General features: G+C 32.9%; 1 protein-coding gene across 3 annotated transcripts in view; it reads right to left on the bottom strand.

The window, feature by feature from the left end:
* LOC113516513 (nuclear receptor subfamily 2 group C member 1-B-like) overlaps positions 1 to 13861 on the bottom strand; it is a 28415-nt gene continuing 14554 nt past the window's right edge. Inside the window, exons 2-8 of one of the 3 annotated variants that reach the window (XM_031911596.2) lie at positions 10688 to 10818; positions 9939 to 10054; positions 6810 to 7262; positions 6190 to 6354; positions 2169 to 2561; positions 1612 to 1758; positions 1 to 1460 (exon numbers count right to left, since the gene is read on the bottom strand). In XM_031911596.2, coding sequence (XP_031767456.2) covers positions 1225 to 1460; positions 1612 to 1758; positions 2169 to 2561; positions 6190 to 6354; positions 6810 to 7262; positions 9939 to 10054; positions 10688 to 10815 — 1638 coding nt within the window. In that variant the 5' untranslated portion in view covers positions 10816 to 10818 and the 3' untranslated portion in view covers positions 1 to 1224. Of the gene's footprint in view, positions 1461 to 1611; positions 1759 to 2168; positions 2562 to 6189; positions 6355 to 6809; positions 7263 to 9938; positions 10055 to 10687; positions 12129 to 13861 lie in introns of those variants that run through there. The other 2 variants (XM_031911598.2, XM_031911595.2) reach the window with 2 other exon arrangements.

Here is a 13861-nt window from a genome sequence, read left to right as displayed (position 1 = left end):
CGTAACTCACGTTATATATTTGACGTTAATACAGATTCTTAAATTAATGTAATTTTATTATCATTAATTTGGGAAACTGTAGTATCCGCGAGTACGCTACACCTATCATCAGTTCCAATGAGGGATGACATATGAGGATGAAAACAGGTCAATTGGCCCATCGTAGCAAATTCAGCAATAATGTATCACGATGATTTCCAAAATGAATCTCGTGGAGATCAACTTGGTAGGTGATATTGTTAGTAAAAAAGGCATTAAATCCCCGTTACTAATCCCTTTGCTGCAATATAAAGTATGAGTACATTATAAAGAACTACTTTTTTACACTGTGATATATTTTTTTATGGGTGATAATGGAATGGTTACCCCGCCTACGCTGTAGGGATACGCTGGCAGTACCAGTAAGAGATGATAGGTGAGGATGAAAAGGCAGGTCAGTTAGCCTATCGTAACGAATTTCACTAGAATTAACCACGATGGTTTCCAGGGGGAAAGGCATGGAGGTCGACCTGATAGGGTATATTGCTAGTAATTAGATTCCATTACTAACAATCTCTTTCCCCCTAAACTGTCGTATTAGTAACTACCTAAAAACTTTACTTAAAATATATTAGTCGTAATTAAAACGAGAATTCACTGTAGGTACAAAACAAATTTATTTTTGTCAGATACTGCTTTGTGACCTGACCATGACATTTATAATTATCTTTTTATTATCTGTTTTCCTGACACAGAAACTATTGTTTCCATATACCATTTCATCATTAAAATTAATCGCCCAATGGTTTTCGAGTTTACGAATAACAGATATAGTATTTTAATATATTTTACTTTTAATAATAGATCAAATAAATAGTTAGTCATTAGTTTTTTTAGCACAATTTAAGGTATTTCGTCAATCGGTACTGAGAATCCAATATGTTATATTCATTTATTTATGACAACATACACATATAGAACGGTGTAAATAGATAAAATTTTGGATTTTAATAAGAAAGTCGTAAATTGTTACCCGATCTAACATAGTAAATCGCTACGGGTTTGTTAATAGATGATAATGGAATAATTATTTCGCCTATGCTAGGATTACGCTAGCAAGGCAGTTAAGAATTATTAATAGGTGAGGATGAAGCCTGACCTTAGATTGATGTGTAAGTCGCTTGTATATAAAAATCAGCCATGTAATAAATTATATTTTAAGTACAGGGTTAATTTTGTCGCTATCTACATTGATGTATACAGTAATATTCGTGAGAGAGTTAATTTTATCTCGTCATTAGACGAAGATGGAAATAGTAGGTGTTCAAGAAGACCCCTGTTTGCGAACGAGCAAACGCTAGGTAAAAGCAGCATGATGCGTCCCAATCGTGATGACTCTTTGGTGGCACAATGTTTCTGTAGGAGCATTAGTGTTTGATCTTGAATTGTTTCAATTTGTGCCGAAAAACTATCCACTGCATCTGCACAGAACGGAATATATATAAATAAATAACTTTTTTATCTACGTTGAAAGACCTGAACTATTTAAGTTCAATTATCTATGCATTAATATTTAAGTAAATATTTAATATTAAATAACATTTAAAAGATAAAAGATAAGAAAATAATCACCTGCTCTGAATAGCAATGTCGTCTTCAAATAATCATATTCTGATTTATCTAATTTACAATGAGATATTCTTTCTAGAAGAAACATTAGTTTTTTTAATTCTTCTTTTATATTGGATCGATTTGAACATGATTGCGATGATATTTGATCTGTAATACATATTTCCATTGTTACAATTGCTTACGTAGTTATAATACTCGTATATATATACGGCTATGTGGCTACAAAATAATAATATAGAATAGTAGCATAACCATATCGTCAATTCCTATTAAAATATGAGAACTGAAATTGTAGAATTTAGGTAGGTGTAAGAAAACACTATTATATTTGCGTTACCTACAAACATACATAAATTCCATATCTAATGTATTAGTATATACAGGAGTGCAAGTACGAAACCTAGTGTCTGATGTAATAAATTAAGTGTTACTTTTGCTGCTAAACAATAAAAACTTTTTTCAATTAATTCAATTCGCATTTTTTAATATTCAATGCGCAAACACGCTATATATAAAAATTCCGCTACGATAATGATGACAATATAAAATTTTATTACCTTCTTCAAAAGAAAAAGAATACTGAGATGCAGTAAGTAAAAAAAGTTCTTTCCAGTTATAATGTAACAAATTTGCCTGTTCTGTGCTCTTCAATTGAACGAAAGACGAAACAGTATGCAGCCATTTTATCGATGTCACTAACAGTTTTGCTGCTGGATCATAAATTTCTTCACCAGGTATAATCCATGTATCACGGATGGAATTTGTTGTTTTCTCAATTTGTGTCTCTTCTAAGCTTCTCTTTGTATTTTCTGTTAAACGAACTATTTTTAGTGGATCTGATGATATATCTTTGCCATCTACTGCCTGCATATAAATTTCAGAATTCTTATATAAGACATGCACAGCTGGCTCAAAATTACTTGCTAGATGTAATAGTTTTCGTCTGGAATCTACAAAGATTAATGTATTAAAATTAATACTGCTTGTACATATTTATGTTCATATTAAAAATTTTCTACTTTCTATCCGCACTTTAAATTTACAGGGCAAAATATGATAAGTATGGTTTTTAAGGTTACAAGAGAAATAAGTTGAATATGTAATCTCAATTAGGGAGTGGTTAAAAACAGCTGCTCAATTATGCAATAAATGTAAATAATTTTATGTGCAAATGAAAAATTCGCTCTGATAATTCGCTGTAGCTTATCTAAATTTATTGATCTAAGAAATAGGTATGTGTGTTCTGGTAACAGACAGATAAATAATTGTCGACGCCATGTGTAAACACAACGTTGACAATTATTTATCTGTCTTGCACAGCTATCTATCTATACATATAATAGGTACAGGTAACGATATCGTATTAGCGCTTTTCAGTGAACATTACCTTTAATAAATTTTATCGTTAGCTATCAAAATGTATTTAAAAATAAATCCAAATTCAACTTTTGAACTTTGAACTAAGTAGTTTTTAACTATAGCCATTATCGTATATATATGTGCTTAGTTTTACTTACAGATAAATTCTTATCTACACATACTTGTAACAGCTCTATATGTATTGTAATTCGAAAGCCGGATAAGTAGCCAAGTAAATACGTTGTAAAAGTAAGGTAGATATTTTAAATCTTATTTATTATTTATTTATTTATTTGCGTTTGTAGATTAGTGTAATAAATAGGAAAATCCAGTAAAGTAATCAAATATTTAACTTCACTAATAATTTTGGATTATCTATTTATATAAAAACGTAAATGACTGCTTATACCACTTTCGAGGACCGTAAAAAAATAATGTATTATTATAATAAAGTGGTAGTCAAAGTAGTAATGTTTTGCATGCTACCTAACCTACTTTAGAACTAAATAAGAAACAGAACTTCGAGACTTGCATTCCCTAGATTGTTAGACCATGTACTCGTTCTTCTAGAGCCCAGTTAACTAAGACTCTGGGCCTTGCTTGTTAAAAATCAAATAGTAATTCTAAATGCCTGTGATATATAATTTTGATATTGCCACATAAAACATAATAATATAGTTATACAGAGCATTAAGTATTGGTAAATTGCCTTGGAATTCACTATAAAATCTCAATTTACGAAATTCGTAAAAAATATACACATCAAAAAAGTCTAAGCAACACATCCTATTTCAAGTTATTAATCAATTATTATATCATTTCTTACCAAGTAGGTAATACCTATGTAAACTTTTTTGATCTAGAGGACATACTGGCTGGTTGTAAAAAAAATCGAGTATCATTTGTTTTTTTTTTACAAATTCAAAAGCGAATGCATTTGTTCGAATTTTATAGCATTTTCTTTGCTTATTAAAATTTAGTACTCTGTATCAATTTTATGATTTAAATAATAATTCGAAAAAAGTTTTGAACAAATTTGGATTTTGAGACATTTTTTACGTCATGGAGCGACGTTATTTGAACGCCTATGAAATGCAAAGATCTGTAGGGATGTTGCAAGCGGGAAGAAATCAATCTCAGGTGTCTCGGTATTTTAGTGTCAACAAAAGCGTTATTTGTCGTCTTCATCAGCGTTACACTAACACGGGAGATCCTGCTGAGCAGCACCCAAGTCGAGGAAGGTGTACAACCACACGGCAAGATCGATATATACAACTGACTGCAAGACGCCAGCCGATGTTAACCGCCCGATAGATAGGTTTAAGGCTACAAAATTCAAGTGGTGTTGTTGTTAGCTGCCAAACTATGCGAAATCGACTGCATGAGTATGGCCTACGAAGTCTCGATTTGGGTTCAAGCCTAATACTAGAAGGGTAATCGTCGTCCTGAAAATACTGAAAGACTGAGGTTCGTCCAGGAAATGCATCTACACAACGGCTCAACAGTTATGGTATGGGCGGGTATTATAAAGAACAGACGAATTGAGCTCGTTTTTATAAATGATAACCTGAACGCTGTAAATTACGTTGAGGATATTCTAAGGCCTTATGTCCGTCCATTCGCACAAACGCTTGGCTCCGATTTTACGTTGATGCATGACAATGCGCGTTCGCATATAGCTTTGTACACACGGCAGTACTTGGCAAGGGAAAACATCCTGGTATTGCCTTGATCTGCACAATCGCCAGACCTCAACTTATCGAGCATGCATTGGACATGCTCCAAAGATGTGTTTTAAATGACTTGGATGGAGTGACAACAACCTAACAACTGATGGACTTACTAAAATTTCAGTGGGAGTAATTGCCGTACGATAACATTAACAGTCTCATCGATTCTATGAATGATCGGTGCCAGCAAGTTTTCCATAACAGAGGAGACCACACTTTGCATTAATTTATAAAATTTTGTACAACCATTTAATTTTAGTTTAAGTTTAGTTGATTAGGCACCTTACTTTGTACTACGTACATATAGTACTTACTCGTCATTATTGTTAATTAAGACTATTAAAAAATAAATAAAAAAAAAACAAATATTATTTAATATCAAAAAAGCATTAAAAAATAATATAAATAAGAAAATACTAAGGATTTAATGCGAAAACACATTGTAAAACTGAAATTTGTATATGTTATTTAGATTTTTTTAATGTGTGTATATTACTATCGTTGTAGTCATTATTATTTTGAGAAACTAAATTAGTTAAGGTTTATTAAATTTATCTATAAAACACAATTATAATATTAAAAAACGCAAATATTTAAGAATTCAAACTGCATTCATTCAAATGAATTGAATAAGTATGTATTTAATTTATATACAAATGCAAGAAAGTAAGAATGAATGTAATATATGTAGTAGGTTCTGAAAATTTGATTGAAACCTATTACGACAAAACGCTATGATTTAAGTGTATTTGTTCTGCACCACAGCTGCTGCAGTCCATCCCTCGATTAAGCTACCTTATTTGCCTCTCAAGGCATGGGAAAAAAAGGGAAGTTTATTCTATGCTAGGACCACACTAGGTTTTTTTTTTCAGAATTAGTACATTTGTTAATCTTGTTCAAGTTACAAATAGAATTACATTATTACTTAGGTACGTACCACCGTACCGTCTTCATGATTGTATAAATAATCTTTTTTCTTACAAATATGATAAGATATTATAATAAAATAATACAATAAAATGATAACAGGACGATATTTAAAAAAAAAAAAACTATATAAGAGGCTTTATAAGAGAAATATGGGTTGAATACAAACAATATCTTTTCGCCATGTGGCCGCGGCATAGAATAGGCCACCCCTTCCTTTCCCGTGAGTATCATAAGAATCGACTAAGGAAGGTCGAGGGATGGGCAGCAGCGTCCCTCTTAAAACATCTCTAAAATATGCCTACCGCCTAACTGCGGTTGCCAACCCGCCTGCCAAGCGTGGCAGCTATTGGTAAAACTCCCCTTATGGGGAAGAACTTATGTTCAGCAGCGGACAGTTAACGGCTGAAATTATAATAATAAATATTTTTTACAAATTTTATGTTTGTCTTTTATGTTTGTTCCGACATCACACAAACTGCTGTACAGTAAGTACTAAATATTTAAAGCAAAGCTGGTACTAAATATATTTAAAAATGCCGAAATCGATTGCTATTAATACCTTGTTTGTTGGGATCCTCAACTGCTCCATCTATTTTGAAAGCCTCCTCTGAACTCGAGACTTCATCTTCTTTAATTTTTTCTACTTGTTTCGAGTCTGGTTTCTGAACATGGCTATGAAGTGTTGCATGGAATTTTGGTGACTTTAAGTTTCTATCAAGCGGCTCTGAATTGATTAAACATAATACATTTATTTTATAATGTAGTAATCAGTTACCAGTTTATTAAAATAAGACAATATATTATACCTAGGCGCTATTTTTCTTATGGATATAGAATTATGCATATGCACATGCTTATAATTATTAGAACGCCGTTGTAATGTGTGTTATAATCTTTTCTTATTATATTAGACATAGGTATGTAGTAAACAACCTTAGCACATCTTTTTATCAACTTTGGTTATTTATAAATAATATACAAAAATAGTATTATTACAAAATTTATTAAGACTAAACCTTATATTTTTAGATGTGGATTGTCTGCACGTGATCGCAATCAAAAGACATGTCAGAATTATTTATTAAATATGCCAAGTATAAAGGAATAAAGGTTATACAAAAATAAATTAATATAAATGGTTGATAAGTAAAATTAAGAAAAATATAAGTATATACTTACTCTCGCTAGCATTTTCTACAGATGCTGTGGGATTATCGGTAGGTATAACAGGAGGATAAAACATGTTAGTAGGAAAATATCCCGTGTGTGGCACAGGATAATGTAAGGCAGTCGAAAATAGTGGAATCTTGAATGGATTTAAAGAATTCAATGGGCCAACTGGAGGACTGAGGAGTGGATTGAGTTGTGTGATTTCCGCTGACTCAGGAAGCCTCGAGTTAGAAAAGTCTTGAAAGGAGGAACTATCTAGGAAGGAGCTATGTACACTGGGAAGTGAGTCGGGTGTGTTCGTGAGCCCGTTGTAAGCGTGAAGCGACGGAAATGTGGAGAAAGCGAGAGGGGCGGACGGCGGGAAGAAAGGTTGCTGGCGTGTGAAATTGTAGCCTAATTTCTGAAGCGCGAGGTGATGTTGTGCTGCGACGGCTGGACGGGGCGCCCGTTCATGCTGTACCGCTATAGTTATAAAAAGACTTTATTAAATATAAAAGACTATAATGAATTTCAAAGATATTACATTTGATATAATAACAACGTGGGTTTGTAATCTCTATATCAACTGCATGATACATGTAGGATAAAATATATATAAATAATTCTTTTTCCATTACAACCTGATGAATCCCTCATATTACGCCACAGAGTAAGACCCGACACCATTTGCATTCAGCGCCTCTCTGCAACAGTCTTGAAATCATTACTCTATTTCGAGGAAGAAGGAATCGCCACTCAAAAACCTTTCTTCCCCATCAGTTAACGGTTGCTCGATCTATATGGCCGGCCCACTGCCACTTCAGGTTGCATATTCGGATTCTATCACGCAGTGAAATTTCTAGTATAGTCCTCTCCATAACTCGCTGAGCAACTTGAAACACTCTCATGTGGCTAACAGTATGCTACGTATCGGTCTATTTATGTGGTAAATAGAATAATATCTTAATAAGAAACAGATTTTTAGATATCAAGCGAATTTCCAAATGCAGAATATATTCGTAAAACACATCTTAGTTCTATTTTCATTAAACTATTATTTCTTATCTTATATCCAAAACATTTATAATTAAAATACTTCAATTAGGTATATGAAGAAGTACACAAAACTAGGACAGTGATGTTTTGCCTCGTGTATCATACTTTTCTATAGATAATAACTATAAAAGTCATTTTTAATTTTTATTTTAACGTAGTTTTTTCTTGTTATCAAAGTTGACACCTCATCGTCCCCCTCTCATTAAGGAATCGCAATCGCATCACGTGATGAAATTGAAGCTGAATCCTCGACTAAAATTACAAGCGCTTGGCAAACAAGACTATTACATTAAGAAATAAGTGTTATCTAAATAAACTGATGGTACGGCCGCAACCCTGTATCGCCGATGGGGTTGTCAAGTTGCGCGCGCAATCAATTTCATATTATCATGTAAATATTATATCGGTGTGAATGCCGGCTGCTGACGACAGCTCGACGACTCGACTTTAGTGACATGTTTGTTATACAAGTGCGACCCCAACACAAAACAGCCGCCAGTCGTCCGCCGCCTAAAGGGTCAAGTTTGTTGCTATTATCTCTTGAATACCCTACTTTTTATATCTAGTTATTTCTTTTATATTTCATAAAATATTATACCTACAAAAATAATATTTAAAGTAATTTGTATTTTATTTTTTAAGAACCGATTACTTCATTTCTAAGAATCTTTAAAGTCAGGAGTAATAGGGGATATAGTTGTTGATTCACATAGTCTACTACGGTAGGCATTATTAGGTATAGACTCGTAACTCGTGTTATAGTATGGAATACATAACACATAGTAAGCAGAGACAGCTGTACCTAGTGACGATGATAATACAGAACACGGTTGATCTAATCTCTACTGCGGATAAAACAGTCGTCATTATTCATCCTATCTAAGTTATCAACTTGTCACCAATGACCTAAAGTGTTGAGGACTTTACTCCTATCAAAATTCAGACTCTTAATTTTTTAAAATGCATATTATCTTCGTCATTTAATGTATACATTCTTTTAATTTTTAATATTGGAATATTTAGCTACTTATAAATAGGAATATATAGTCATTTTTATACATGCTTTGCGGGTATGTATTTGTAATTATTTCTTGTTCCTAATCCACGTTTTTATAATTTTGTTTTGGCATAATATAATGTTGCTTCTACAGGGATAGAAATGAACAATCGCACATTCACATTGTGGCTTTGTGGGTGCACTAGCAAAGTTATTCGCAGGGACAAACCGGGCGGGCCCTCACGCATTTTTCTCTCACACCACTTACTGACACTCTTGTACCGCAAATACTTGAAATGTCTCCTAATGGAAAAGACATGCTACGAAGGAGGAAGCCTGAATAAATACTTTATTGAGACAAGCGTTCAGCTACGTTCGCTATTGATCGCCATTCAACTCTATAGTGATCAAATTATTAATGTTTATGGGTTGCGACTATTATAAGTTCAGCATTCAAATCCATAAAAGACACGATAATGCAAGTAAAGTGCTATAAAATATGTTATTAACAATTATTTCTTCAGTTGTTTCATCAATGAATTGCACGGTAAAAACAAACGTAGGTAACCTTTGAAAATGCCATAGAAATGACGGAAACGCACAGGTATTTATTACAACAAAATTCCAAGTGTTTTTCCAATAATATCAATATGCTATGAAATAATTAATAAAATTTAACATATACTAAAGTAATTAAATAATTGCTAAATAAAAATGGATGTAGAAAAAAATTTTTTTGCATCTGACTTGTTACTCAAATTCTTAATACATTTTTTGAAAAAACCAATGGACCCGAGTATCTATTTATTTTCTATCTGAATTGTATGAATTATTAAGGACAGACTACAATATCAGAATACCTGGAAATTGCAATAAAAATTAATAAAAAATATTACTTTTAACTTAAAGTGTGTAATATATTTTACACTTAGGATACATTTTAAACTCAGGGTCGGCAACTCGCGCGTTATACCTCTGGTATTGCAGGCATTCATAGGCTACGGTAACCGCTTACCATCAGGTGGGCCGTATGCTTGTTTGCTACCTCAGTGGTATAAAAAAAAACTTAAAATTAAGGATTTCAGAATAAAAGAACATAGGCATACCGTCTTTTTTCATGTTAACGCGTAGACATTTGGAGAAACGGCAGGCTTGGCATTGGTTTCTTCTAGTCACATCCACAACACAGCGACCGTTTTCTTTACACACGTAATCTAAATTTCTGAAAAAATACTATAAATAATTACATAAAGAACTTTTTCGTATCAATCATCCAACGAATACGTTTACATAGAGTAATGTGTCACAAATTGTAATGTTAAAAACATTGGAACATTTGCATTGGTTTTCTTTTATTTAGTTTTTTATAAAAGATAAAAAGATAAAGCATAGATTGCTTAAGATATGAAAGCGTAATAGAATTTGACTTAAGTAGAAAAGTCCTATGTTGCAATAGTTGCTACCCTTTACTTGTGAGGTTATTTGGGACGCAAGCTTATAGCTTGTTATAGTTTCAATTTTGCTTATTCAGATTATTACAGAAGAATTTTTATTATGTTAAAAAGATTTATTGTAAAGAAATATAATATTGTTGCAGATAATATATATATAAATACCGGTCATCGCCACCTTCCTTATAATTTAGAACTTGATGTATATAGATAGAACAAAAACTTAACTTTTCATATTTAATTTCGATTAGGAATGTTAATTTACAAATTAAATTCTAACTTGACTTTCTTAATATTTCGTGTCCCAAAAATAAATGAGTTTATTTATTTCTGAATATACTCACTTAAGACAAATGAAATAAAAAAATGAACATCTACTACATTTGTACATTACATTTCCGTACCGTCTTATACTTCTTTTGAAGAAACCTCGGCACCCATCGCAAGATGGGACACCGTAGTGCTTTCCTGAGGCTTTGTCGCCACACACACGGCACAGCGACTCCGGTTTGCAGCTATTTGTATCCATCATGGCCTGTTTGTAATTATAAACTGAAACTGTAGGCGATAGAACCATTATAGATAAGTCATTGTGCAGATTTTATATTATAAGTTGTTATTGACTTACATTTACTGTACTTACTACGAAACCCAATAATAGTCCAAGAAATTGAACAACGTAACCCCAAGTAATATAATCGAAATTTGAAAATGATTTTTTAATTATTCATATAAATCGCGTGGTCACGCGATCGTTTGATGAAAAATTCACGTGAAACTTATTTCCATATTTCGACTATATGTCTTGGTGTATGTCTTTTAGTTTTATGAAGACTGTCAGAGGGTTGCGGGTTGATATGACCCCTTCCTACTAACCCTATATAATTAAAACTATAATATTTAGATCTACGTATAGGTAAAAGTATCAGCACATATTCTCTTTTAGATATCACCTGAGTCCTCAAGAATGCATGGGCGAAACAGTATACTGTGTTATGTCTATGGTACTGCTCATGTCTATAGGCGACGGTTACCACTTTCCATCAGGTGGGTCGTCAGCTTGTTTGCCATTCTAAGTTGTATAAAAAAAGATACCTATAAGTCATTATTATAAGCTTTTAAAAATATGCGCATATGAAATATTGTCCCTAACACAAAAGCTCAATTTATCTACAAAACCCGATGGCACCCTTGAAGAGTGAAGTTTGAAAAGATATTGCCACATCACCGGCGATAGACATTAATAACCGATTGATTATTTAAATGAGAGAGGCGATACGACACCGTAACGTGCTGTATAAAATATGAAAAAGTTTTAGGTACGCGTGCCCTGACAGATGAATGGGGATTTGATCCGACCTATTCACAATATTCACGTTGTGGTGTTAACTGCCAACTTACATAATTTTATACCTGCGTTCTTTACCTTACTTTTCTCCACTTAACCATATTGATACTGAAAAGAAAATACCTTTACAATAGCACCAAATTACATACATACAATAATAAGACTGCCTATAATCGAATTCTAAAATGATGATGTTACACTAACTGGGATTCACTTCTTACAGTTTAGTGATATTGCAAAAGGGATCTTTTTTAATTACGAATACGATTTTAAATAGTCGTGTAGATCCCGGCATTTAATAAGACACCCCTTCCATTCCCGTGGGCGTCGTAGAAGGCGCCTAAGAGAGCTTGTAGTTGAGGAATAGGTAGCAGTTTCTCTCTTAAAACATCACTAAAAGCCAAACTGTGGGTGCCAAATCGCTTGTCAAGCGTGGCAACTACTCTCTCCTCCTCTTACGAGGAGGCTATGTTCAACAGTGAACAGTTAACGACTGATACAACAAAAATTTTACATAAATATACGTACGTGTATTAATTTTACTTAATAGTATCTCCGGCTATCAATCAATTAATATATATATTTATTTATTTATTTTACACTTTATTGCACCATTTATAAAATAGTAAATACATTTAATTGTAATAAGAAATGACATTAGATAGCATAATTATATCGTAACTGGCCGCTGTGTGTAAGATATATAAGAAAAACTATTATAGAGAGGCTTTATAAACGCAATAGAACCAAAACAATATTTTTTAGGATTTTTGTCTGTTTGCCTGGTTGTCTGTACATTTGTGCACGCTAATCTCAGAAACGGCTTAACCGATTTGAATATTGGAGTTAGTGGAATTAGTGTTTGTTTTATTTCAGTCGGCTCATAAAAAAAAGTTATATCAATCTAAAGAATCACATATAAAATGCCTTAAAATAATCGACTAGTTGAATTGTCCAAAACTTTTTTATTATATGTATTGATTTTCGAAAATTCTGTCTATTCATGCGAAGCCAGGGCGGATTGCTAGTACCTAATTTTTTTTTTGTACAGGCAATAGAACCCTTTTAGGAAAGTCAATCTCGGAAGGTATTTCGTAGTTTTGATTGAGTAGTCTTTATTTTTTTCTCCTATTATCTGTACGATATGAATTTGAAAAGGACAGCTGTTTGGAGCCCATCAAAATATAACATCTTAGCGCATTAAATATGCGATAGCCTCAATAGATATCTACTACTGTACCTAAATAAAATTAATTTCCGCATTTCAATCTAAGTATCAATAGCTATATATTGTTAGGTTGCTAGCTACTATGTTGTGGCTATTGTTGTTACTCTTAGACACCAATTTCTTATATAAAGTTAAGTCCTTATTCACTCTTAAATTATTACTGTTTACCATGTTCAGTGTGACACTAGTCAATATTCAACCTATGATTGCGACAATGAGATAGAATGACTGTGTTCTGCAAATAGCTAAAGGTACATTACTCCCCTTAACACGAGCCTCGTGGGAACGGAGACATACGTATCGTCAATTACTGAGAAACCACTATTCAGAAAACGATGACGGCACAAACGGGCATAAAAATTACACCAATCTATCGCAACGTAATTATGTGTTATGTTACGATTTGAAATTATTGACCGGTTGCCGATTGATTCCAATGATAACATACTGTGCTGTGACATTACACAGAATTTATAGACGTATCTATCTATTGGTATACATAAAAAAAATCAATCAATACATAAAATAAAGTCGTAACTGGTCGCTGTTTGTACATGGAAGATATATAAAAAAAACTACTATAGGGGGACTTTATGAACGCAATAGAGCCAAAAACAATGATTTATAGAATTTTTGTCTGTTTGTCTGTACGTTTGTGCACGCTCATCTCAGAAACAGTTTAAACGATTTGAATGTGGTTTTGATTAATACATTGCGATTTGCTCCACTTAATATTTAGTGTTTGTTTTATTTCAATCAGTTTATAAATGAAAAAGTTATATCATAGAACAATAAAAGCAGCCGCGCCGCCACGCCGTGGTCGCTGTGGTCCCACACAGTGCAGCGGGCAACGCAGCCAGGAAGGGATCACAAGGGAAATGTGGGAGACATGGACAGACGTGTGATGTGACAGACGTGCACAACTATGAAAATCTATAAATAGATGGTCAATTGATAAAAACTATTTATATCCTGCGTAAAGATACATTTACTCCATTTTTA

The sequence above is a fragment of the Galleria mellonella genome, unplaced genomic scaffold (genome assembly GCF_026898425.1).
Source record: "Galleria mellonella isolate WM207_F2 unplaced genomic scaffold, CSIRO_AGI_GalMel_v1 utg33, whole genome shotgun sequence".
NCBI lineage: Eukaryota > Metazoa > Arthropoda > Insecta > Lepidoptera > Pyralidae > Galleria > Galleria mellonella.
Note: the sequence above shows the minus strand (reverse complement) of the source record. Positions and strands in the feature narration are given on the sequence as shown.